Genomic DNA, 24,262 nt, shown 5'->3' on the forward strand with positions numbered 1-24,262 from the left:
GCTCAAGCCCCTGGGGTGCAACTGGAGACTTTTTGTATCCTGACTCCACTTGCCCCTACACACCTGTATCCCAGCCATATGGGCTGCCAATCATTCTCCAGATGTGCCCTATTTATTCTGCTTCTGCCACTGTGGTGTCCTCTCCCCAGAAGCCTCCTTTCCTGCTTGCTTCCTTACAGTGACACTGGGCATCTGTTCCAAACAGCGGCCAGGGCTCCTATTCATCAGGGGGGCAAGGAGGGAGCCTCAAGGTCCTTGCCAACCAAGGTGAGGGCAGAGGCGTGAGTAGACATAAAGTTCATCAGTTCAAAGAAGAAAGAGCATGAGCGTGCTAGGGTCTGCAACCCAGAGGGAATCTATGCAGAAGGGAAAGCCGCAAACCCCAAGTTTTTGTTGCTGCTAAAGCAACCATTGACTTGAGGACAAGTTGTTGGGCAGGAAAAAGGAGCGATTTAGAGAGCTAGCAGGCTGCAAAAGATGGGGGCCTGGAGATGTAGCTCAGCAGAAGGGACGCTTGCCTAGCATGGGCTCCGGCTCCATCTCCAGCACCATCGAAAAAGGTGTGGCGGTGCACACGTCTAATCCCAGAACTCTGGAGATGGAGTCTGGGAAATCTGGAGTTTGCAGTCATCGTCAGGAATATATCGAGTTCAAGGTCATCCTGGGCTCTACTTGAGACCCTGCTTCAAAAATAAAAAAGAGGCTTTCTCCAGGTGGTGGGTGCCTGGTTTAGGTAGGGGGCTGTGGGGGAGGTACGGACAGACAGATGGGGTTCTCAGGGTGGGCACAGACTTTGGGTGCTCTGCCTTTTCAATGCTCAGGTGCTCTTCTCTGTGGGTCTGGAATAGTCTGGGTTCTTTAAGTCTAAGGAGATGTTATGGCTGACAAAGACTCCTGTTCTTTGGGCTTTTGGCTTGCTTTCCAAGAAATAATGAATCCGAAGGCTAATTACTAGGAGGCAAAGTTTCCTCTGGGAACAAGGAGAGAGTGAAAATCCACTGTCCCCCAGAGTATGGGAGAACCAGAGGAAGCAACTGAAGAACATTTGCTGGGGGAGGGGACAGTTTTAGAGCTCATCAGTGTCATCGACTATAGAGCTAGTGGGAGACACTGTATGTGCCCCAGCGTGTGACCTCCCAAATTAGTGGGATTTAAATCTTAAGTCAAGCCGGGCGGTGGTGGCGCACGCCTTTAATCCCAGCACTCGGGAGGCAGAGGCAGGCGGATCTCTGTGAGTTCGAGACCAGCCTGGTCTACAAGAGCTAGTTCCAGGACAGGCTCCAAAGCCACAGAGAAACCCTGTCTCGAAAAACCAAAAAAAAAAAAAAAAAAAAAATCTTAAGTCAACTAAGAACAAATGAATGGAGAGGATTCCACCCCCACCCCCCAGGCAGAGTGAGCAGAAGCTGAGGAGCCTGGGGCTGCACTCACCTCAGGAGGAGCTGTGTTTACATACACAGGGCGAATATTACAGTTTTCCCGCTGCCGTAACAAAATGCCTGAGAAAGTGAACTTGTATCTCAGGGTTTCAAAGGTCTCCCAAGCATGCCCCTGCAGTGACAAACTTCTTCAAACTAGTTCCCACGTCCCTGTTTCCCACACTCCTCTGTGCTTGGAGATGGAAAAAGGCAAACGGAAACCATAGAAATAAAGTAGTCTTTAAAAAAAATGGCCTTAATACCTCAGAGATACCTAAAGAGAACTTTAGTAAATTGGGTGCTAGATCTGAGGACGTTAATCACTAGTCTGGAAAAGCAATAGAAATTATGAAGGAAAAAACTTATGAAAGGGAGGTTTGAGGATGTAGCTCAATTAATAGTGTGCCTAGCACACGTGAAGCCCTGGGCCTGACCCCAGCACTGCATTAACAGACATGGCGCTACGCTGATGTAATAACAGTCACCAGCCACTGTGGAGATGGAGGCAGAGGAATCAGGCGTTCAAAGTTATCTTTCTGTTACATAGCATTTGGACCCAACCTGAAATAAGACCAAAAAAAACGAGAAGAACCATTTATAATCCCAGTTCTAGTGGGCCCAACACTCTCTACTGACCCCCAAAGGAGGCGTGAACATTGTACACAGAAATGAACAAGACAAAACAAAACAATAAATCCTACCCAAGCCAAAATCCGAGTTTTGAGTTAAAATCCACATAGACAAATGAAGGTAAAGCTGTAGAGCATCAACAATTAACCAAGAGCACTGCTACTAACAGAAATTGGTGAGTGACTAATGTGTTCGCGGCACCACATCTAAGTGCTTCACTTCCTAAGCCTCATAACTTGCAAAGTAGGCATTATGCTATATTAGTTATTGTTGACTGGCAAATACTTCAAAATGCAGGGACTTGGGTCCTGGAACGCTTCCTGGCTCCCAGCGCCAGTGGCAGGAATCCAGCAGCGGTTGATTCTGACGCAGGGTCTCTCACAGGGCTGCAGATGGGTGTTAGTCATCTGAGCATGACTAAGGCTGGAGAACTCTCCGCAGAGGGAAGAGGGTAGCTCATGGCTCCTCCTAGGCTCCTCTCCATCGGGCTACTTAGGGCAGAGGAGCTGGCAGAGGATCAACAGATCAAGGCCATGGTGGAAATAGTTTCACACGCTTTCCTAGTCTCTCTCTTGCTGAAGTCTGTCAGCCATGCAGACCAGACCCTCCCTAGAACAGTGGGCTGGGCCTACAGAAGAGAGTGAAGCCCACTCTTGGAGACTGACTTCCAGTGGAGACCAAGGGTTGAGTAACCTATGAGGTCACTAAGCTAAGGAGTGGGTTAACAGTCTTCCCAGTGCTGAGTATATAGTTACCCAACCAATCCTCCGTTAACTCTAGGCAACTTGGCCAGGCTCCCGACTTAGAGCTTCCTCCTTCTTCTGACTTTGACCTCTGCCCTGTGACTCTTCTCCCTGTGGTGTCCTGAGGGGGTCGGTCATCTTTGCCTTCCTGCCACCTGTTTGGGTCGGGCCTGCATCCTTCCTCTCCTGCGCCCTGGAGAGCATGGAGCAGGCAGGGGAGTCTTGTGCAGGGCCCTTAGCCGGCTACCCTAACCTCAGTGCGGTGACCACCGGGCCAGGTGCGGTGGACCAAGACGGCTGGCAGCGCATCGGACAAGTTCCAGGAGACGTCGGTGTTCAACGAGACTCTGCGGATCGAGCGCATCGCCCGCACACAGGGTGGCCGCTACTACTGCAAGGCGGAGAACGGAGTGGGCGTGCCAGCCATCAAGTCCATCCGCGTGGACGTGCAGTGTGAGTCAAGACCCCATGAGACCCTGGACCTGACAGTCCGTGCCCCTACAGGGGACACAGCTCCTGTACCCTCAGGGGTGGGGAAGGGGTAGGATGGAGAGGTGACATCATGGGTGGAGGACGCAAGAGTCCTCTCTTTGGGAATGGGCAGCTGATCTCCTTCCCATGTCACCCTCCTCCCGGGGACTTGATGCAATCCTTTCAAGTGGACAGGGCATGCTGGGTTATACATAGCTCTTCCGTGGACAAGGGAAGGCGAGGGACCAGCAAACCTCCTGTGTGATTGGAGGACTCTCCCCAGGGGCAGGTCTGGCGTTTCCCTCTCCACTACCCTGTGCAACCGAGGACTCTCCCCCACCCCCGCCCAGGTCACAACCCTGGCTGTTGGCACTAGACTCTCTGATTATAAGTTTAAGGTTATATCTAATCTGTGTTGTGGGGGCGGGGTCACAGAACAGTTTGCAGGAGTTTGTCCTGGGGATCAAACTTCCATCATCAGGCTGTGGAAGGTACTTTTACCCACGGAGCCAGCTCTCCTACCCTCGGGAATCTTTTTAAAACTGCTGGTGGCTGGGTGTGGTGGTGCACACCTTTAATCCCAGCACTTGGGAGACAGAGGCTGGTGGATCTCTGTGAGTTCAAGGCCGGCCTGGTCTACAAAGTGAGTTTCAAGACAGCCGGGGCTACACAGAGAAGCCCTGTCTTGGAAAAACAAAACAAAACAACACGGAGATCCAGAAAGAAAAGGAGCTTAAGGGAGGTCACACTACAAAATTAGTCAATGAGGGATTGAATTTAGCTTTCAGCTTGTTTCCAGTCTGGCTGCCTGTTCTGTCCTATGAAAGGTACAGTACTAGGTCCCGTACAGGTCCCTGGGGAAGAACAGCATTAGGGAGTGGCTGGAAGCCACTAGATCCAGTCCCCTGCCTCTAACAAATTGGTCCAGTTTGCAGAACTGAAGGCAGGCATCAACTTCCTGTGTCTTCTGAGAATGGCTCTGCTCTTCCCAAGGGCTTCAAGGAGCCTGAGCTCCCAGCTCTGGGGTCTCCTCATCTTGACGTAGCACCGGTGTCCTTGCAGACTTGGATGAGCCCATGCTGACGGTGCACCAGACAGTGAGCGACGTCAGAGGCAACTTCTACCAGGAGAAGACGGTGTTCCTACGCTGCACTGTCAGCTCCAACCCACCCGCCCGCTTTATCTGGAAGAGGGGCTCTGACACCCTGTCCCACAGCCAGGACAATGGGGTTGACATCTACGAGCCTCTCTACACCCAGGTCAGGATGGGCATCTGGCACCCCACACTCTTGCATCCCACAAGGATACCCTGTAAGGGGCTGAAGCCTGGTGGCCCAGACTCCTGGAGACTGACCTGATCTCAACAATTCAGTGCCTTGGTGGGAGGCACCTGGACTAGCGTTCACACAGCCCGGGGTGAAAAGTCAGAGAGCAGAGAGGTCAGAGGTCAGACTGAGCCCCAGTCAAGGGAGTCCCCAAAACAACATGTTCTCCAGAGCATGGCTGGATAGGAAAAACCATCTAAAGGACAAGTGAACCATCTGTGCCTGCTACGGTGGCTGAGATGGGGGCCCATGAGCCATGCAAATGGTGTTGGGGTAGAAAGGCCTCTCTCAGTCCATGCTTCCCTGCATGCAGTTCCAGGAGACAATGACCAAGCCATTCTGCCAGGGAGGGCTTCGAGAAGGGACTGCCAGCCCCTTGTGTGGCCTGAGGGCTAGTCCCATGTTGTGTGGGTTTCAAACCACAACAGTGTTCCCTTCTCGTGCCCCCTCTTCCCAGAAGAGGACACTGAGGCCTAATCCTGGGCAGTGTGCCCCAAGACTGCCTCTGCCCCAGAGAAACCACGGAAGCACTGGCAGGGCTGTGGAGGCTTCCAGGGAAGATGGTATGGCTAGGGCTTGAGGAGAGGAGAGCTAGACTAGGAATTGCCTGCTGTGTTGTGGATGTAGATGAATCAATGTGGGGGACCCCAAGATACCCAAGCAGGTCCTCACCCCAGCCATCCACTGCCATCCAGGGGGAGACAAAGGTCTTGAAGCTGAAGAACCTGCGGCCCCAGGATTACGCCAGCTACACCTGCCAGGTGTCCGTGCGTAATGTGTGTGGCATCCCAGACAAGGCCGTCACCTTCCAGCTCACCAACACCACAGGTACAGGCGCACCCCTCTCACACCCACCCTGACCCACTCCCCACTCAATGCCCAGAACTTCCTCTGCAACATCCATTCCTGGGTTGAGCGTCCCTGACCCCCATTCCCCAGGGTTCTCTATCCCCTCATCTCCCTCTCATTTAGCTGTGGAAGTCTCCTGAGACCCAACCTCCTTGTCCCCCTTAGCACCGCCAGCCTTGAAGCTGTCTGTGAACGAGACTCTGGTGGTGAACCCTGGGGACAATGTGACAGTGCAGTGTCTACTGACAGGCGGCGATCCCCTCCCCCAGCTGCACTGGTCCCACGGACCTGGCCCACTGCCCCTGGGTGCTCTGGCTCAGGGTGGCACCCTCAGCATCCCTTCAGTGCAGGCCCGGGACTCTGGCTACTACAACTGCACAGCCACCAACAATGTAGGCAACCCAGCCAAGAAGACGGTCAACCTGCTGGTGCGATGTACGTGACCTGGAGGGGGTGGTGGGAAGTTGTGCGGTGGACAGGGTCTCTGTCCTCCGGGGACTGCAGGTGAACTGGGAGAGGGAGCCTTCTGTTTGCCACAGAGGATGGGGTGTGGCCGGGTGGCAGGGTCTGGGCAGGCTGCTTTCCTTGCAATTCAGCAGCCTACCACCAGGGGCAGAAAACAGCAATTTGTAATTTACAAGGACTGGTAACTGATGACGTTTCTTTTAAACTGGTAAATGGTGGCTGCAAAAAACTAAATGTGGATACTGTAGGCTCCAAGAGAAATTTCCTGGCTTTCTTTTTAACTGCGGATTGGCCAAATTTAAGTGACAATAACACACAGCTCTATGGAGCATATATGCATTAATTTTTTTTTTTCAGACACTGTCTCACTATGTAGCTCTGGTTGGCCTGAGATTCACTATATAGACTTTTCCTCCAACTCACAGAGATCCATCTGCTTCTGCCTCCCAAGTGCTGGGACTAAAGCGGTTCTGTATTTGTGTAAATATTCTCCTAAGAAAAGAAGGAGGAGGGGGAGGAGGAGGAGGAGGCAGGAGGAGGAGGGAGGACTGAGAGGAGGAGGATGAGGAGGAGGGGATGGAGAAGGGAAGGCGAAAGAAGAAGAAAGAAGAAGGAAAAAGAAAAGAAAAGGAAAAGGAAAGAAGAGAAGAAAAAAGGAAAAGAAAAAAAAGAAGAGGGAAGAGGAGGGGGGGAGGAGGAGGAGGAGGAGGAGGAGGGAGGAGGTCTGTTGAGGAGAGGAGTGAGGAGGAGGAGGAGGAGGAAGGCCAGGAGGAAGAGGAAGAGCCAGAGAAAGAGAAAGAGACAAGAGAAGACGGAGAACCGGAGAAGCACGCCCGCAGCCACTCCTTACAGGGAGAAGCACGAAGCAGACCTGCCAGGCAACATCCCCCCTCCCCCTTCCCTCCCCCTCCCCCCTCCTCCTCCTCCTTTTCTTTTTCACTTATGCAGTTAGGTGATTTTTTTTTAAAGACCCAAACTTTCAGATCACAGTGGTTGTCGTCCCAGCCCTTGAGAGGTGGAAGCAGAAAGATCAGGAGTCAGGGTGATCCTAGGCTACATGGGAAGACCAAGGCTAGCCTGGGCTGCCCGAGACCCAGTGTCAAAAATCAAAAACATGGACTGGAACAATGGCTCAGCAGTTGAGAGCACTTGCTGCTCCTGCAGGGGACCCGAATTCAGTTCCAAGCACACACACTGTGGCTTACACCCACCTGCAATTCCAGTTCCAAGGGAGAAGACCCTTTACTGGCCTCTGTGGGCACTGTACACACACTTGGTGCACATATATATGTGTAGGCAAACGCTAACACATTTAAAATAATTTTTAAAACAACAAACAAGTGGGGGAAATAAGGGCCAGGCTTATTCTGAGACCTTTAGGCTTGAAAGCCAAGTGCAGGTGCCGACAAACATAACCGAGCCTCAGGACTGGCTTCTGTGTTCATCTCTTTCCGGGTCTCCTCTCAGCAAGAAGCCAATTCTCTTCGATTTGACTTGGATTGAGAAATAAATTAGCAAGATAGGAGCTCTCTGACCACAGCTTTCTCTTCCCCATCAAAGATGAGCTGTCTCCACCTGACCCCACTTGACCTTGAAAACCTGGGGTAGTGAGATCTTTCTGGACATCCACAGTTGTGCTCCCCTCTCAGGGTGGCTCTGCAGCCTGTGTTACCCAGCCCAGTCCTGATCTCCAACCAGGGTTCTATCAAGTTAGCGCCTTGCCTAGGAAGGGCTTTGACTGACTTCAAACAAGACCCACATTCTAAAAAGCATCCAGACGTTAGTTTTCTAAACCAAGTGATGTCATGCAATTGCATGAAAGAGCATCATATTGGCTTTATATCATAAAAAAATCATACAGCCCTGTTGTAAAAAAAAAAATCAGACCATACAAAACGGGGTGGTGGTGCAATTAATTGCTTTTCAATTTCCTTTGGATCCACACTAGATAGAGCAGTTATCGAGTACCATGTTTCCTCTATATCGGTACTTTGTATACACAAGATTTAAAACACAAATGAAAACAAAGCAGTGTGTGGACAAGGATTTGAAGGCACGAGCCACAAGTTAGACTGGCGGAGCCCCGGTTCCCTCCTGAGACAGTGGGACAGGTTGTAAGCGCTGATCCTGTGATGCCTGGGCCGGCACCACTCACTGATGGAGTGTGCTCATTAATAATGCCTGGAGTCAGCACCAACCCCACGTTTCTGTTCTGAGCTCTTTTAAAGCTATTAAAACACCTCTGAGCCATTGGAACCATTTCCAGATTGGGGGTGGGGTGCGCGCTCGAGCGCACGTGCAGGGGTAGCGTGCAGCCGGCTTGAGAGGAGAAGCTGCGGCGGGACGTGGATACCTGTCCTTGGGTCAGCCTCAGTCCTTCTCTCCCCATCTCCTTTGCAGCCTTGAAGAATGCCACATTCCAGATCACCCCCGATGTGATCAAAGAGAGCGAGAACATTCAGCTCGGCCAGGACCTGAAGCTGTCGTGCCACGTGGATGCGGTGCCCCAGGAGAAGGTCACCTACCAGTGGTTCAAAAATGGCAAGCCGGCACGCATGTCCAAGCGACTGCTGGTGACCCGAAATGACCCCGAGTTGCCAGCCATCACCAGCAGCCTGGAGCTCATTGACCTGCACTTTAGTGACTACGGCACTTACTTGTGCATGGCGTCCTTCCCGGGATCACCGGTTCCTGACCTCAGCATTGAGGTCAACATTTCCTCTGAGACAGGTGGGGGCATTGGGAACCGTGGGGAAGCCCTAGAGGCCCAAAGTAGTGTGGGGGTGGGAGGGATGTAGCAATCTGCAAATGGGTGTCTAGCAGGAGGATACCATTTGTTCATGCCATACACACATGTTGGGGCTCTGTAATAGCCAGGCCCCGTGACAGGTATTGAGGTAGAGTGACGGGAAGAGGAGATGCTGTGTTCCTTGAACTTGGTAGGAAGATGAACCTATTTCAGACAGTTCATGAATAAATGTATCACTGCAAACTGTAATTTGAATAAGATCTGAGGGAGGAACAAGATTGTGCTAAGGAAAAGAGAGCCAGGGAGGTCACAGAATCAGCGTATGCAGAATCACTGTGGTGGAGGGAGAGTGTACTGGTCCTCTGGGGAGTGGGAAAGGGACAGTGGCCAGGAGTGGAATGGTACAAGCTCAGAGAGGCCACCCTAAAGACTTCTCAGCCATGGAGATTGGAGATCTGAGATCAAGATGCCAGTAGAGTTGGGCTCCCTGGCTGACTGGTGGCATCTTTTCCCTGTTCATATCTGTGTCCTAGACTGGATTAAGGGGGATCCCATTGGCTTCTGCCTTGAAAGGCCTGCCTACAATATAGCCACATTTTTTTGTACACTAGCATTAGGATGACCACATATGGATTTTGAGGGGGCAGAATGCATCCTGTGACAGGCCATGGTGAAGAGTCAGGTCTTTATTCTTATAATAATTATTATAATACAATGAGTTGATAATAGGAAATTGAGTGTATTCTTATGAGCATATGATTTCTTCATTCACCTCTGTGACTTATTTTATAGTGACAGGGTTTTCTCCACTGTTTTACTCCTTTATTCTGTGTGGATATGCATATGTAGATACATACCATGGGGCATGTGTGGAGGCCAGAGCACAACTTGCTAGAGCTGGGTTCTCTCCTTCTACCATGTGGGTGTTGGGTATCAAACCCAGGTGGTCAGGTTTGGCAGCTAGTGCCTTTACCATGGGGTTATCTTGCCAGCTGGTCACGGGTAGCAATTTATCTTCCCATTTTACTGAGGAAGAAGCAAGCCTTAGAAACTTGAGTTTGAGACACTTAGCAAGGAGTGGAGCTGGAGGGGGGTGGGGAGCCTGGACAGGAGCCTTTGTAGTCTGTGCTTGGCACTGCAGGAAGATGGCATGAGGCCAGAGGGTGGTTGTTGGGAGAGGGCTCTAGGACCTTCTACTGAGAAGCCAGCTGATCGTGGCTGGTGAGTCACGTGACCAACCAGTACACTGTCAATTCTATTCTTTATGAGTATTTCTTCCTTTGACACTTAAGCTCTGGCCTCAATTTCTCTTGGTGGGCAGTTAGACTCAGTGACCTCAGTGGACCCTCTCACCCTGACATCTGTACACATGGAAACCCAATGAGCCTGGAGAGCGCGGAATAGGCTTCTAGAAGGAGATGGGCCCGAGCAGGACCTCAGAGTAGATGGGAACTCTACAAAGACCACAGATTGATTATGCAGAGTCCTTTGTGCAATGCTGTGGCAAACTAAGAACCCACCAGTCCCTTCTTCAGAACTTGCTGTCTGGGCAGGAGAGCTAGGGCCGTTAGGAGAAGGGAGAGGACAGGGAAAATGCTGGAACTCTTGCTTAGGAGGCCAAGGAGGGGTCTGTAAAGGGGACACAAGCAAAGGAAGGCCAGGCTGCCTAGGAAGCCAGAGTGGGCTTTCTGCAGGAGGTGTGTTCCACATGATTCTTGGAGGTGCTGTGGGCTCTGCTAGGTGAGGACATACACCCAGAAGGGGTACAGCAAAAAAAAAAAAAAACAAAAAAAAACAAAAAAAAAAAACAAAAAAAAACCATGGGGCTGCCCAGTGTAGAAGACTAGGTGTGTCTCGGGTAGGTGAGAAGATTCCTCATAAAGTGAGTTAGTTACACAGCTGTGACACTGGGGCACAGATGGGAGCTGAGGCTGGGGGTGATGGGAGGCCAGAGTCGCCTGAGTACAGAGTTTTAACCTGAGGGCCCAGGGGAGGGGCATTTCTTTATGGGGGGGCTCGGAAGTGTCTGACCTAGGGAAGCAGCCTAGGGCTGATTCTGCTTTGGGCTCACAGGTCCAATGCCTGGAGCACAGAAGCCTTGTCAACACCTCTGGGAACAATTTAAACCTAGAGGGGATGGGAAATGAACGAACTGGCTCCAAAATACCAAGAGAAAGCTGTGAAATGGAAGCCAATAGATGTACAAATGTTGGCAAGGCACAACTTCTATAAACCAGATAACTGGCCCTTCGCCTGGTTTGTATAGTCATTTACGAATAATTGGTTTATAGTTAATTATATTTAATGTTCAATACTTGACATTTAATGATAAACCATTTGATGTGGGTTAAGACCCAGGGAGGTCTTCTCAGAACCCTCCATTTGGCAGTGTGTTGGGGTGGAGTGGGTTTGACTGTGAATGACAGAACTCTAATAGTGATTTCAACGCTAGGCTGCGGCTCAGCTGCGGTGCCACTGGCTTGTCATGTAGAAGGCCCCAGCCTGCACGCTCTTCTGAAACCCAGTGTGCTTATTACTTTGGGAGGAGGGCTACAGGATGTTGGAAGTCGAGGATACAGTTAAGGTGGTGTGCTAATAGAGTAGGCAAGAAAAGCTGGAGGGATGGCTCAGTAGTTGAGGGCACTTGTAGAGGACAAGAGTTTGGCTCCCAGCATCCTAATCCTTGGAAATCGAGGGTGGCTCACAACCCTCTGTAACTCTTGTTCCCAGGGGTCCAGTGCCCTCTTCTGGCCTCCCTACATAATGCATGCATGTGTGCATACACATGCTTATACACGTAAATACATACAAACATAAACCTCTAAGAAATGCCGAAGGGCCAGAAGTAATGCTGGGAAGGGGGAGGTTAAAGGTGCTTGAGAATATGAAGCAGGAGGGTGAGTTCAAAGCTAACTTCAGCTACATCACCAGTTCAAGTCCAGCTTGGGTGGACTGCAGAAGATCCTTTCTCTTCTGCAAGAAGAAATAGAAAAAGCAGGACACCCCTGTGTGACTGTGAGGGAAGTGGACTTGGTTAGGCTGACTTCAGGGCTCTTTCTGAGCTGGGAGAGCCTGAGGTGGAGATGCCTGAGGTGGAGAGGATTGGGGAAGGCCAGCCACTGCACATTCTTAGGGACTGTGGGACCCATGGGCTGGATAAGGGGGGAAAAGCAGAGCCCCACATCAGGGACCAGGGATCCTTAACTACGTCCACCCCTCTCACCCTCCTCCAGTGCCTCCCACCATCAGTGTGCCCAAGGGCCGCTCGGTGGTGACCGTGCGAGAAGGCTCTCCTGCCGAGCTCCAGTGTGAAGTGCGGGGCAAGCCCCGGCCGCCAGTGCTGTGGTCTCGCGTGGACAAAGAGGTCGCCCTGCTGCCCTCAGGGCTGGCCCTGGAAGAGACTCCGGATGGGAAGCTGCGGTTGGAGCGCGTGAGCCGTGACATGAGCGGCACCTACCGCTGCCAGACGGCTCGCTACAATGGCTTCAACGTGCGATCCCGGGAGGCTCAGGTGCAGCTGACAGTGCACTGTGAGTCCCCTCCCCAGACACCCAGCCTAGGCCACCCCCAACCCTCCACCTACTGCTTGCTCACCTGAAAACTCTGACGATTCCTCTACCGAGGCACAGAAAAGCTAAATAATTTGCCTCAGTTTGTACAGCAAGCCTTGGATTTGAACTAGGTCTAGCGATAGTGCTCTAAGCTTCGTGGCTGTGCGGTCTTTTGTTACGTGTTGGTGAGAGAACCCACTGAGCACAACCAGAGGCCTAGTCGGGGAAGCATGGCTAGAGGGAACCGCCGGCAGTCTGAGCCTGGCTGTTGTATGAATGAGTTGCGAGTGTGTATCGGCCCTGGGATCCTCCAGGGTCACAGGATTGGGGGACAAATAAGCCAGCTCCTCCACGGTCCTACTGACCGCAGCCCTGGTTCCCAGTCCCGCCAGAGGTGGAGCCCAGTTCCCAGGACGTGCGCCAGGCCCTGGGCCGGCCGGTGCTCCTGCGCTGCACGCTCCTGCGCGGCAGCCCCCAGCGCATCGCCTCGGCCGTGTGGCGCTTCAAAGGACAGCTGCTGCACCCTCCACCTGTTGTCCCCGCCGCCACCGAGACCACCGATCACGCCGAGCTGCGCCTGGACGCCCTGACCCGTGACAGCAGCGGCAGCTACGAGTGCAGCGTCTCCAACGACGTGGGCTCAGCCACCTGCCTCTTCCAGGTCTCCGGTGAGCGTCCGGTTGGCCCCACCCCCGCCTTCCCGCCCACGCCCACCTGGAGCCAGGCTCCACCCGCTGTGGCCCTGACACTCCTAGCTGGGCTTCTCTTTCAGTCCTGCTTCTGCGGTCTTAGGCATTCATCTTTCGAGACCTGCCCATACCAGGTGTAGACCCCGCCCCGCGGAGCCCAGATACAATCCTTGACCTCTTCTCGAAGGCCCGCCCCCTCAAAACCACGCCCCTCCATCCCTGTGCTTTCTCCCGGAGGTTCCCAGCTGGTGAGGGTTCGGTCCCTTTCTTTGGCTTCCTACAGCCGCGTCCCTTTCAAACCAGTCTCTGCAAACGACCACGATAGATTTAGACCCCTTCAGCCTCATTCATCCCAGTGCTTCTGTCCCTCCGATCCCGCTCACACTCAAGACTCGGGCCCGGTCCCATCTCAGCCTCTAGCTCTTCCTCTATGGTTCTTGGCCCCATGGTCCTTGCTTGACCTCAGAGGCTGCGGATGGGGGAAACCATTGGGTATCCCGCTTGTATCTTGAAGGGTAGAAGATGCCCCTAAAAAGCTGAGGAATGTCGGGGTGAGGCTTGGCTGGCCCAACACAATCCTCCCCAGCCCTCCTTCTCCTCCCTCCCCCCAGTTGCCACCCTAGAGGTGCAGGCTGTTGGGTGCTCAGACATCCTCGGCCTCTCCTTTGCATCAGGCCTCGCCCCCATGAGTCCACAGGGCTGCTGATGGGCCAGATTGGGGCACAGCATGGTGGGGATTGCTGAGAGAGCCTAGGGTAATAGACAGGGTGGCCAGTGGCCTCTCATTCTCCTCTCCATTTTGAGAGCCACCTTCCTGCCAGATCTGGTGGCAGTGAGCCTGGGAGACCTGTTTCCCTATTGGTTGGCACCCCCAGACTTCTCAATAGCCCCTCCCTTTAATTCTTGAACCACTTAATCCTCTCAATAGCAGGGCTGGAGATGCAGGTCACTGGCCGCCTCCCAGGCCCCTCCCCACCCACTCAACTTTGCCAGCCAGAGGCCCCTGTGACATTTCCCACCTCCTTCCCTTTCCCTGTTCCCCCATTTTCCCTGTCTCCCCACCTTTTGACCTCCACCCACCATTTCTTCTTTCTTCCCTCGCATATGCCTGACCCTTGTCTTTACCAATCTTTCTGTTTCTTCCTTGGCCCTTCCTCACTATTCTCACGGACATCCCCTCTCGGAATTTACAATCACCCTTCCGTTCCTGCCTCACCTGCATCCCCCCCATCCCCTCTCCTCCCAACGCCAACTCTCCTCATGACACCCCTTTCTCTTTGTCGCCCCCACCTCTGACCACCCCCTTTCCACGGCTCCTCTTTCCATGTCTCTCCCACCTCCACCCTCCACGGCCCCATGCCCCCTCCCTGCCCTCTCAGCCAAAGCCTACAGCCCGGAGTTTTACTTCGACACCCCCAACCCCACCCGCAGCCACAAGCTGTCCAAGAACTACTCATACGTGCTACAGTGGACGCAGAGGGAGCCAGACGCTGTGGACCCCGTGCTCAACTACAGACTCAGCATCCGCCAGGTGGGCCAGGGCATGAGGCATGGCCAGTGGGGTGCGGTTATCGTGGCGGGTCCTGGAAATAGGGACTGGAGGAGTTCCTGGACACAGCCCTTCTGTCTAGGCAACTTCTCTGAAGCAGAGGAAGAGTCTGGATGTAGCAGCCAGAGCTGGGAGCCTCTGAGCACACTGTGTCCTCCGTATTGTCCCTGGGCACAGCTGAGAGCCACACACAAGACGGCTGGGTGCAGGTCACTATGGCTCCTAGAGTGAGCATCTCCTCTGGTACCCAGGGCTGAGAGCAGCAGCTCTGTGGGACAGCTCCCCTTATGCCTGGCTGCTCTCATGCCTGCCTGGTCCAGTCTATGTGGTCCTGCCCTGCCCTGCCCAAGCGGCAGTAGTGGGAGGGGAAGACTGTATACTCTTGGGGACAGGGCCTGGGGACAGGAGCAGAGCGTGAAAAGAATTTAGTAAGATTACAGCTCTTTTGACCTTCATTTGCTTATCTGTGAAGTGGGGGTAGTGTGACTATTTCATCTCAGAGGATTGTTGTTTTGAGTACTAGATGAATAATGATGCCTAAGCACTTTATAGTGCCCAGGACATACTAATTGTCCCTTACCTGTTGCTGTAGTAACCATTATATATCCTTGTTAACATGGTGACAGCCCTGGGAGGGAGCCTGGAACAGCAAATTGCCCCATCTCGAAGATGGGGAAGCCAAGGGCTGATGTCCCAGACTTTTGCTCTTTCTGCTCTCCTGAAGCATTCCAGGGTAGTTGTCCCTCCAGGGGAGACTATGGCCTGCTGGGCATCTGGGAACTCTCCTGTATCCACAGTTGAACCAGCACAATGCCATGGTCAAGGCCATCCCTGTGCGGCGTGTGGAGAAGGGGCAGCTGCTGGAGTACATCCTGACTGATCTTCGTGTGCCACACAGCTATGAGATCCGCCTCACACCCTATACCACCTTCGGGGCTGGTGACATGGCTTCCCGAATCATCCACTACACAGAGCGTAGGTGATGGTGGTGGCTGCAGCTCTGGCGGTAGCAGGAGGGGTGGGCCCATTAAATATACCCCTCCTAGGTCGCCCTTGAACTTGGGTCACCCCATTGTGCAGGCTAACCGTGTCATTGCAGACCAGGCCTACTGGTCCCCGGTCCTGGCTCTGAAGACCCTTCCCCTTGACTCCCAGCCTGGGCACACTTTGCACAGCCATGCACCTCAGTTCTGACTTGGTTTCCTTGCTTGCTTTTTCAGCCATCAACTCACCCAACTTATCAGGTGAGACCGCAGTCTTTAAATCCCCCTGTTAGGGACATAGAGACTCTCCTGTTGGGATATGGGGACCTGGAGAAGATACTCAGAGAGAAAAATAACTGCTTCCAGTGTTTCCATGGAGAAGAGTCAACAGCAGAGGATGGGGTTGGAGATGCTTCTCAATCAGAGTTTACTCTGGGCTCAAAGACTGCACATTGGTGAAGGGCACTGTCCGCCAAAGTGATGGAAAAGTCGGGCTGTCCTAATTTCATCTGTTCCTGCGATAAAAACCCCCTAAACAAAAAGCAACTTGGGGAAGACAGGGAGCAGGGGGCTAGTCTGTGATGCCGGGCTCCTGCGAGGGACCTCTGTGCAGAACTCACAGGTTGTATGAATCTGTAGAGGAGCATCGTTATTTCTTTATTTTCCCGGCTTCTGACAGAAATTTAACAGGCTCCTTAATGATGAGCGTAGACAACAAACCCCTGCAGAATAATCAGTACCTGTTACTTTATCATCCGCAGATACCCAATGTTTCCCCGTCACCTTACAGTTGTTGCAGACATCTGTAAATGTCACTTTCAGTCATTAGTATTACAGAACCACAGTAGTTATTAGACCTAGCTAGATCTTGTGATCTAATTATATAATAAAGAGGGCCTGTTATTATATAGCGGATTACAAGAATATTTTGACAACTGTGTTTCAATATAATTGATTTCCTTTGAAGTCCCTGCGCATTTTATTGTATGTGTCTAGAATCATTATTCTGGAAGGCAGTCTTAAACCAGAAGACTGTGGCAGGAAGTCCTGTTCCTGAATAAATTTGTCCCGTACCCCACTGCCTGATATCTCTGGCCCTGAAGCCCTGAACTCATTGCTTAGATTATTTAAAGGTGGCTTAGGGATTTAAGGGGGAGAGCAGGATAGACAGGGGCTAAGGCTGAGTCTCTTTGTCCCACCCCCTGTGCCCTCCATGCAGACAACACCTGCCACTTTGAGGATGAGAAAATCTGCGGTTACACTCAGGACCTGACAGACAACTTTGACTGGACGCGGCAGAATGCTCTTACCCAGAACCCCAAGCGCTCTCCCAATACCGGTCCCCCTACTGACATCAGTGGCACCCCTGAAGGTGAGGACATGGTCTGTTGTATGGAATAGAGCATGGTCTCTGGGGGGAGTCTAGGTCTATGGACCCCAAGAGTGGAAGGAGACACATACAATCCTCGGGGATTCTCCGAGGGAGAAGAACTCTGGCCTGATTGAGGGTCAGAAAGGAAGAAACTACCCGCAGAGCTGGGCACTGCTGAGCTCTGAGCAGAGTCCTGCGAGGTTGGGTGAGGAGCCTCGGTGGGGATGGACTTCAGCAACTTACGGTAGCTCTGAAGACCAAGCAGGGAGGAAATCAGCTGTACAGAGGCGGGGTGGCTGGGGAGAGGTTGCTAATACACTCCACACTTCCACTGCAGGCTATTACATGTTCATCGAGACATCCAGACCCCGGGAGCTGGGGGATCGTGCAAGGTTGGTGAGTCCCCTGTACAACGCCAGCGCCAAGTTCTACTGTGTCTCTTTCTTCTACCACATGTACGGGAAACACATCGGTGAGTTGGAGACCATGGTATTGACTGTGAGCTGTCTGGGGAAGATGAGGGAGCCACAGAAGGCTCAGGACTTCCCAAGGAGGCCTAAGCTTCTCAGGTCAGCTAACCTGGGAGTCGGGGTGGGGGACTGTGGACAAGTGGAGCTGAGGATGGAGAATACAGTTTAGCTGTTTTGGTTGTGCATCGGCTGCCTGCCAGGTACTGGGATCCATATAATTCAGAGAGGTTAAGTGTTTCCTCAAGACCACATTGTTCTGTGACGTGGGTCTGATTTCCCCGAAATCTTAAAACACAACATTGGAAAGGTGTTTCCTCCTGAGCCATTGAGGAGAAATGCTGCTTCCTAAGTGTGATGTAAGGACCACAGGATGGGGAGAGAGGGCTGGGGGAAGCATCACTTTTCAGTCCTGAGCTTACCAGCACGGCTGCTGCTACCATGGCTTCTGCTGGGTACCAGCATCCGTCGCTCTGTTGCAGGAGATGGACAAGTCTCTGCTCCTCAGCCTAGGGGAACAGGCAAATCTGACTGCTAATGGCATCTGATAGGAGTTAGTGACCACGGTGGTAGTGGAAGGACAGCACCTGGATAGCAGATGACGAGGCAAACAGGGTCTGTCTGGAGGCTGGGCTTGGGAGACTGTTTAATCAACTGTGCTGGGTGTGGCCTTGATCCCAGACCTGGGAGGTAGAGGCAAGGGTTGTTTTGAAGCCTGGCCTACAGAACCAGCCAAGCCAAGCCAGCCAGGACTACATAGTGAGACCCTGTCTTAATTTTTTTTTAACCTACGGAAAAGCTAATGTATTTTATAGGGACTGACAGTTGTAAGGGTGCAGTAAGTACCTCCTGCTCTTCCTGGTCCTGCCGCCACTAAGGAAGGCAGTTTTATACTCTGTTTTTACACTCACGGCTTCCCGCTGGGCCATCCATCATCCTGGCACTCCTTCCTTATCGGTCCCTTGCATGTCCCCTCCCCCGCTGCACGGCAGAGGGGTGGCTTTAAGGTTCACCCTGGAGAAGTTTCCACATTGCTGGAGGAGGGTCGTGCCGAATGGACCCTCCAGGACGAGTTGAGATAGAGGATTCGGCACTCGTGGATCCCTGTCCCTACCCATCTCCTCAGACCAGCACTGTGGCTGGGTCTGGACTCCGTGAGAAGTTCCCCTGGGGTGAGGAAGATGGCTGACCCTGGCTGTTTGCCCTTGGTTCCATTTAGCTTCAGAGCGGTCAATCCATTCTGGTGTCCCTAGTCTTAGTGGTGAGTCACCTCAGTCCCAGGCAGATGCAGATGGTGGGTCACTGTCAGTGTGGAGTGGTCCTGAGCATCCAAGTGTCTGGGGGACACAGAGGGTATAAGCCTGGCGGGTTAGACAGACGGAAGCCTAAGAGGACAGGCTCTGTGACCACAGACCTTGCTCTGTGCATCCCAGGAGTGGAGCAAACACCAGGCAGCTTTGAGACCAGTTAAGGGTGACTTTAATCCTTAGACCTGTGGGTCAGGAGTGAGCTATTTGAGAGGTTGAACGCATCCCGTCCACAGACAGAACTATCCAATTGTGAGATACTCCAACCCAAATCTTGTTTCTCCTCTGCCCAGGACCCTCTGACCCTTCCTGTCACCATCTTAGGTCTCTCATCGCTGGGCACAGCTCTAACCCCCCTCTGGCCTTATTTGCTGCCGCCTAACTCTGGCGCCCATCCCTTGCTTGAATCATCCAGGCACATTCCTGCCTCTGAGGGCTTTGCTCAGAACCATCCCTGGCCTGGAACGTTATTTCCTCCTTCACTCGGGTCTCCTGGGGCAATCCTTCGCTACCCGGCCTAACACAGCTGCCCTTCCTGTTCGTCGAATTGCTTCTTGTTTTGCCTGTTTGTTTGCAAGCACGTGTGGGTCTGTGTGTGTGCACCTGTGTGGGAGTCAGAGCTCGACCTTGGGCATTGCTTCTCTCTCAAGTTCCACTTTATTTTGCTTTTTGTTTTGTTTTGAGGTTGAGTCTTTTTATGTAGCCCTGGCTGGCCTTGAGCTCACTGTATAGACCAGACTGGCCTCAAACTCACAGCAATCTACCTTTCTTTGCTTTCTGTTTACTGGGGTTAAAGGCGTGTGCCAGCATACCCAGACAACTTTAATTTTTGAGAAAGGGTCTATCGCTGAGCCTGGAGCTCACTGATTCCACTGAAGAGATGATGTCACAGTTAAAAATAGTGGCTGTTCTTGAAGAGCACCCTGGATTCGATTCCTGACACCCACATGATAACTCAAAATGGTCTGTAACTCCTGTTTGGGGGCATCTGAAGCCCTCTTCTTACTCTGTTGGGAGACGCATGAGCAGTGCACATGCATATATGCAGGTCAACACACAAAATAAAAATGAATCAATCTTTTGAAAAGATTGCTTTTGAGACAGGGTTTTATGTAGCCCAAACTAAACTCAAAATTGTTCTGCAGCTGATGGCTTGTAAGGACTCTGAAAAACGTTGGGTCTGGGCCCTGCTGAAGCCAGGGTAGCCATTTCCTGTTCTGCTGGTACAAGCAGCCGCCCTCTTAGGGGCCCATGCCTAAGGGATGAGGTCTTGTCAGCCTCGAGCCTTTAGCATGTCCCCCAGGTCTAGCTTTGGTATGGAGCCCCCCAACCCCACCCCCACACTCACTGTGCCTGGCAGCTTTGGGCACCAGCTGTCTCTAAACTTTGTGTCTCGTCAGCTCTCCTTGGTCCCAGCCAACTCCTTTCATCCAAGGCAGGTAACATTTGGTGACTCTCCCCGCAGTGTAGGGAGGGAGGTGTCTGTCTCTGTGGCATCACAGATGGTTCAGCTTTGTGAGCAACGCCATGGAAATGCCAGCCACCAGGTGCCTCTGAAGATAGATTTCCCTTTCCTGCAGAGCCAGGTCTCTTGTGCCATGGGAGTGGTCGAGAAGGGCTGAAAGAGACGTCCAGGGGACACTGATGGCGCCTGTGTGGCTTTCAGGACACTGCCACCCACTGCTGTCCGAATGCCCCCAGCACTCCTGGGATCGCAGATCCCCAAGGCTGCAACAGATGGGTCAGCACCCCAGGCTAGCGCTGAATCTCACCATAGCCATGCAGTCCTCAGGTTTATGTCTGTAGATAAACTCATTCTATGTTGCAGTGTTTGTGTTTTTGCTGTGTCCTAGCATCGGTATTAGAGAGAACATGGCTCAGAAGGCTACATTTACCCAGTGTGTAAGACATCCAAATAAGGAGCTGGGGAGATGGCTCAGTGGGTAAAGTATTCACTGCTCAAGCATGAGCACCCGAGTTCAAATGCACGGCACCCATACGAAAGCTGAGTGGCAGTGTACAACTGTAACCTGATGGGACTGGGGAGGTGGGGGGCAAGACGGGCAAATCCCAGAGGCTTGCTACCAAGCCAGCTGTCAATCAGTGAGCTCCAGGGTCGGTGTACAAAAAGATGCTAGGAAGATGCCCAATGTTGACCTCTGGCCTGCACACACACACACACACACACACACACACACCACAAACACACATACACAATAAATCTCTCTATATATAATTTTTAAAATTATACAATAAATTAAAAATAGTAAGTCCCTTTCTTCACCCCAGTAACCATGTCCCATCTAGGTGTGCACTTGTGCTCTGAGAATCTTGTCTAGGATGAGGTAAGGGGTGTGCCTGTTCTGGGATGGTTTCCCTCCTGGATGGGGATGGCAGTGTGTGCATGCACGTGTGTGTGTGTGTGGTGTTTGTGTGTGTGTGTGTATGTGCACGCACGCATGTGCACACACATACACACTCCAGGCCTGATTCATTGATTACATGGAAGAGAAAGGAAAAAAGGAAGGAACTCTGCAGGCTGGTCTGGGCACAGGAACAGGTTCCATTAAGCAGGGTAGAGCTGTGGGCATTGGTGACGGAGGGAGAGGCTGGCTCAGGGGAGACAAGGAAGCCAGGATGTCATTGCCAACCTCACCATGCTCTCTCTTCTCTTGCCACAGGCTCCCTCAACCTTCTGGTGCGGTCCAGGAACAAAGGCGCTCTAGATACACATGCCTGGTCCCTCAGTGGCAACAAGGGCAACGTGTGGCAGCAGGCCCATGTGCCCATCAATCCCAGTGGGCCCTTCCAGGTGAGTCGCTTTGGCGAAGGTCCCGTGCAGGTTCCTGGGGGGGTTAAGGCAGGGGATGGGGACTTTCAGGTAGCCTGAGGTGGAGGGGTGGGGAGGCTCTGCTGCCAGGCCCAACTTCCCCAACCCTTCCCCCACTCTCTGACCCCACCCCAGATTATTTTTGAGGGGGTTCGAGGCTCGGGCTACCTGGGGGATATTGCCATAGATGATGTCACACTGAAGAAGGGAGAGTGCCCCCGGAGGCAGATGGATCCCAATAAAGGTATGTGACTTGAAGAGGGTTGGAGATGGGGGGTGGGGGCTGCTAGGGAGGGGTTTAGGGTGCCTGGATGACAGGAACGTTCATGAGTGCCCACTTGGGCACCACACTGAGTCAGGCTGTGAGGAAAATGGAGAACTGACAGGGGCTGCCGGCCCTGCCTCCTCTAAGCGTGCTGACTTGTCTGTAGTCTGTACCCACGGCCCAGGTGTCTCCAATACCAATAGCTCCCATGGACTGAGCAGGACAGAAAGCTACAATAGCAGCCTTCGCTTAATGCTCCTGGCACCTCCCCGGGATATCAAATACTATTAAACCCATTTTGTAGGTTAAGAAACTGAGACCCACTGAGGTCAAGTCCTTTGCTTTGTGTCTTAGTGAGCCTGAACAGCGGCACGCTGAGTTAACCCCCATGAGTGTGTCTATGGGAACTGTGTGAGCTCCTTCTACCTTCAGGCATCCTTCACCCCCTGAAGGGATGAAGCAGAATCACAAGGCCTCTCATGGTATAGCCCTCTGTCCCTCCCTGACCCTGCTGGAACTAACCGGAGCTCTGGCCTGGTTCTTCTCTCTCTTGTGTCACAGTGGTGGTGATGCCAGGCAACGGAGCCCCCGGCCTGTCCAGTCTGCAGCTTTGGAGACCCCTGGCTATCTTCCTCTTGGCATTGCAGAGATGATGAGAGCTGTCTGGCCCCCACCCCACCCCGCCCCGGCACACCAAAGTGTCCACATCGTACCAAAGACTGACTCCTGCCAGCCGGGGTGCCCAGGGGCGGGGCCGGCCCGCCAGGGAGGGGGCCTTCATTGGCTGCAAGGATGAGCGGAGAACACGGACAGTGGCCGGGCCAGGCTCTGATGGTTGTTCAACACACGCACACACTCACACACTCACGCTCACACACACACGTATATTAAAGCACAAGTTTCTAGCCAACCTGCCAGCACCTTCTTTACTATGGAGACAAGGGACTTACCTGAACGACATCCGACACCTCCAAGGACCTCGGTGCGACACTGGCCTCATCCTGGCTGCACTGCACTGTTCCTGACCTTGCCCCCTCCCCCGATTCAAGGCCGAACTCCAGCCCAGAGGCTTTGGCAAAAGGGAGCCAGGTGTGGGCAGACCCATCAGGCTTGTGTGTCTGGATGGAGGTCACAGGGCTCACAGGCAGGCCAGGTGGGACTCTGTGAGCTCTCTGTCCCTCGTTCAGAGGCTGAGAAAGGAAGGAGCACCTGCTGCAGGCAACTGTCCCCAGAGTGTGGCGACAGGCTGGATGGTTGAGGCACCGGTCAAATCAGATCCCCTTGCCTGTCCCTGCGATGTCATATTCCCCTCCCCACTGTGCCCATTTGGAAGGGACCCCACCACAGGACTTAGGGGGTGGGCAGTGTGAGGACAGCTCCCCCATCCTTCCCCAGTTCAGACAGTCCCAGCTTGGCACTTCCGGAGAAGCTGGTGATATGAAAAGTAGCATCCATGTCAGTTTCCCAGGTGGGGCTTGGCTTTGAGAGGAAGAGTCCCCTTCTGTGATTCCATGTTCCCACAGAGAACAATGAACTCATAAGCAGAGTGGGGCCCCTGTTTCTTAGGTATGTAGTTTGCCGGGGGGGGGGTGGGTCTGGAAGGAGGGGGCCGTGGAGAGGACAGAGCACTGTCCAGTCAGCTGTGGAGCAAGGGGGTGATGGATGGAGGCGGCTGTGTCTCCTTGTTCCCTGTGAGCTGGGAAGAGCACTTTGTCCTTGGAACTTGAAATTGATGGGATAGGATCTAGAACTTTCCTCTTTGGTTCCCTTTACCCCTTACCCAGTTTCTATGGGAGAGAGGAAACCTAGCCCCTTCTGCAATGAGTCTATGTACCCGTGCATGTGGCGTGTCTGTGCGTCTGTGTCCAAGTGTGTCTGTATGCATGTCTCTGCGTGTGTAAGAGTGTGTGTGCCCATCCGTGTCTGTGTAGCACAGTGCACATGTCTGGATAGGCGTTACAGGAATATGAGGCCGAGTTCAAGCGCAGTCTCTGTGGGTGACTGACAGTGTGCATTTTTTGTCTTAATGACGCGGTGTGTTTGTGGGTGCCGGCCCTATTTGCAATCTCTGTCTGCCTGCTCCATCTCCTGTGGGTGACAAAGAACTTAGAGACGACCCTATTGAAGGCTAGCCCCTTGGCTGGAGGCACAACATAGGGGGGACATTTGCAGAGAAGAGGCTGGAAACCCCCGCCCCTGCCTCCCAGCAGCACGGTGGCACCAGGACGCACACTGAGGATGGGGACCCTTGCTGTCCAGCCCCCAACTCCACCTGGCCTGTGTCCTCCTTATCAGCATCTTCATGGCTGCTGGGTTGCCAGGCCAGGCTACAGCTGTACCTTCTGGTACCTGAGTCTGCCTTCCCGGCCCCTTCGAGGCCTCTGTCTGAACTGAGTTGCTCTGGTTTCCAGAACACGCTTCCATGGCATCTGCCTGGTATTGCTCCCTAATTGTCCCATCTGTGCGGAGTCTGTTGCCCCTATCTAGACTGTGAGCCCCTCCCCCTCTGAGGCCCTCCTCCATTCTTGCTGGTGTAAGGGAGACTAGGGTGGAAACCGGGTGGAAGGGCAAATGCTTGGGCCTCAGCCTGGGGGTGGGG

General features: G+C 53.0%; 1 protein-coding gene across 2 annotated transcripts in view; it reads left to right on the forward strand.

The window, feature by feature from the left end:
• The window catches only part of Mdga1 (MAM domain containing glycosylphosphatidylinositol anchor 1), a 52,008-nt gene extending 29,692 nt beyond the window's left edge, over positions 1-22,316 (forward strand). Inside the window, exons 3-17 of one of the 2 annotated variants that reach the window (XM_038343397.1) lie at positions 3,070-3,244; positions 4,325-4,521; positions 5,283-5,415; positions 5,602-5,871; positions 8,302-8,631; positions 11,884-12,180; positions 12,585-12,869; positions 14,270-14,421; positions 15,237-15,414; positions 15,660-15,683; positions 16,642-16,794; positions 17,132-17,266; positions 21,250-21,380; positions 21,534-21,642; positions 22,225-22,316. In XM_038343397.1, coding sequence (XP_038199325.1) covers positions 3,070-3,244; positions 4,325-4,521; positions 5,283-5,415; positions 5,602-5,871; positions 8,302-8,631; positions 11,884-12,180; positions 12,585-12,869; positions 14,270-14,421; positions 15,237-15,414; positions 15,660-15,683; positions 16,642-16,794; positions 17,132-17,266; positions 21,250-21,380; positions 21,534-21,642; positions 22,225-22,316 — 2,661 coding nt within the window. The remainder of the gene's footprint in view (positions 1-3,069; positions 3,245-4,324; positions 4,522-5,282; positions 5,416-5,601; positions 5,872-8,301; positions 8,632-11,883; positions 12,181-12,584; positions 12,870-14,269; positions 14,422-15,236; positions 15,415-15,659; positions 15,684-16,641; positions 16,795-17,131; positions 17,267-21,249; positions 21,381-21,533; positions 21,643-22,224) is intronic. The other variant, XM_038343398.1, reaches the window with a different exon arrangement.
• Positions 22,317-24,262: the final 1,946 nt, after the last annotated feature.

Source organism: Arvicola amphibius, chromosome 9 (assembly GCF_903992535.2).
Source record: "Arvicola amphibius chromosome 9, mArvAmp1.2, whole genome shotgun sequence".
Classification (NCBI taxonomy): Eukaryota; Metazoa; Chordata; class Mammalia; order Rodentia; family Cricetidae; genus Arvicola; species Arvicola amphibius.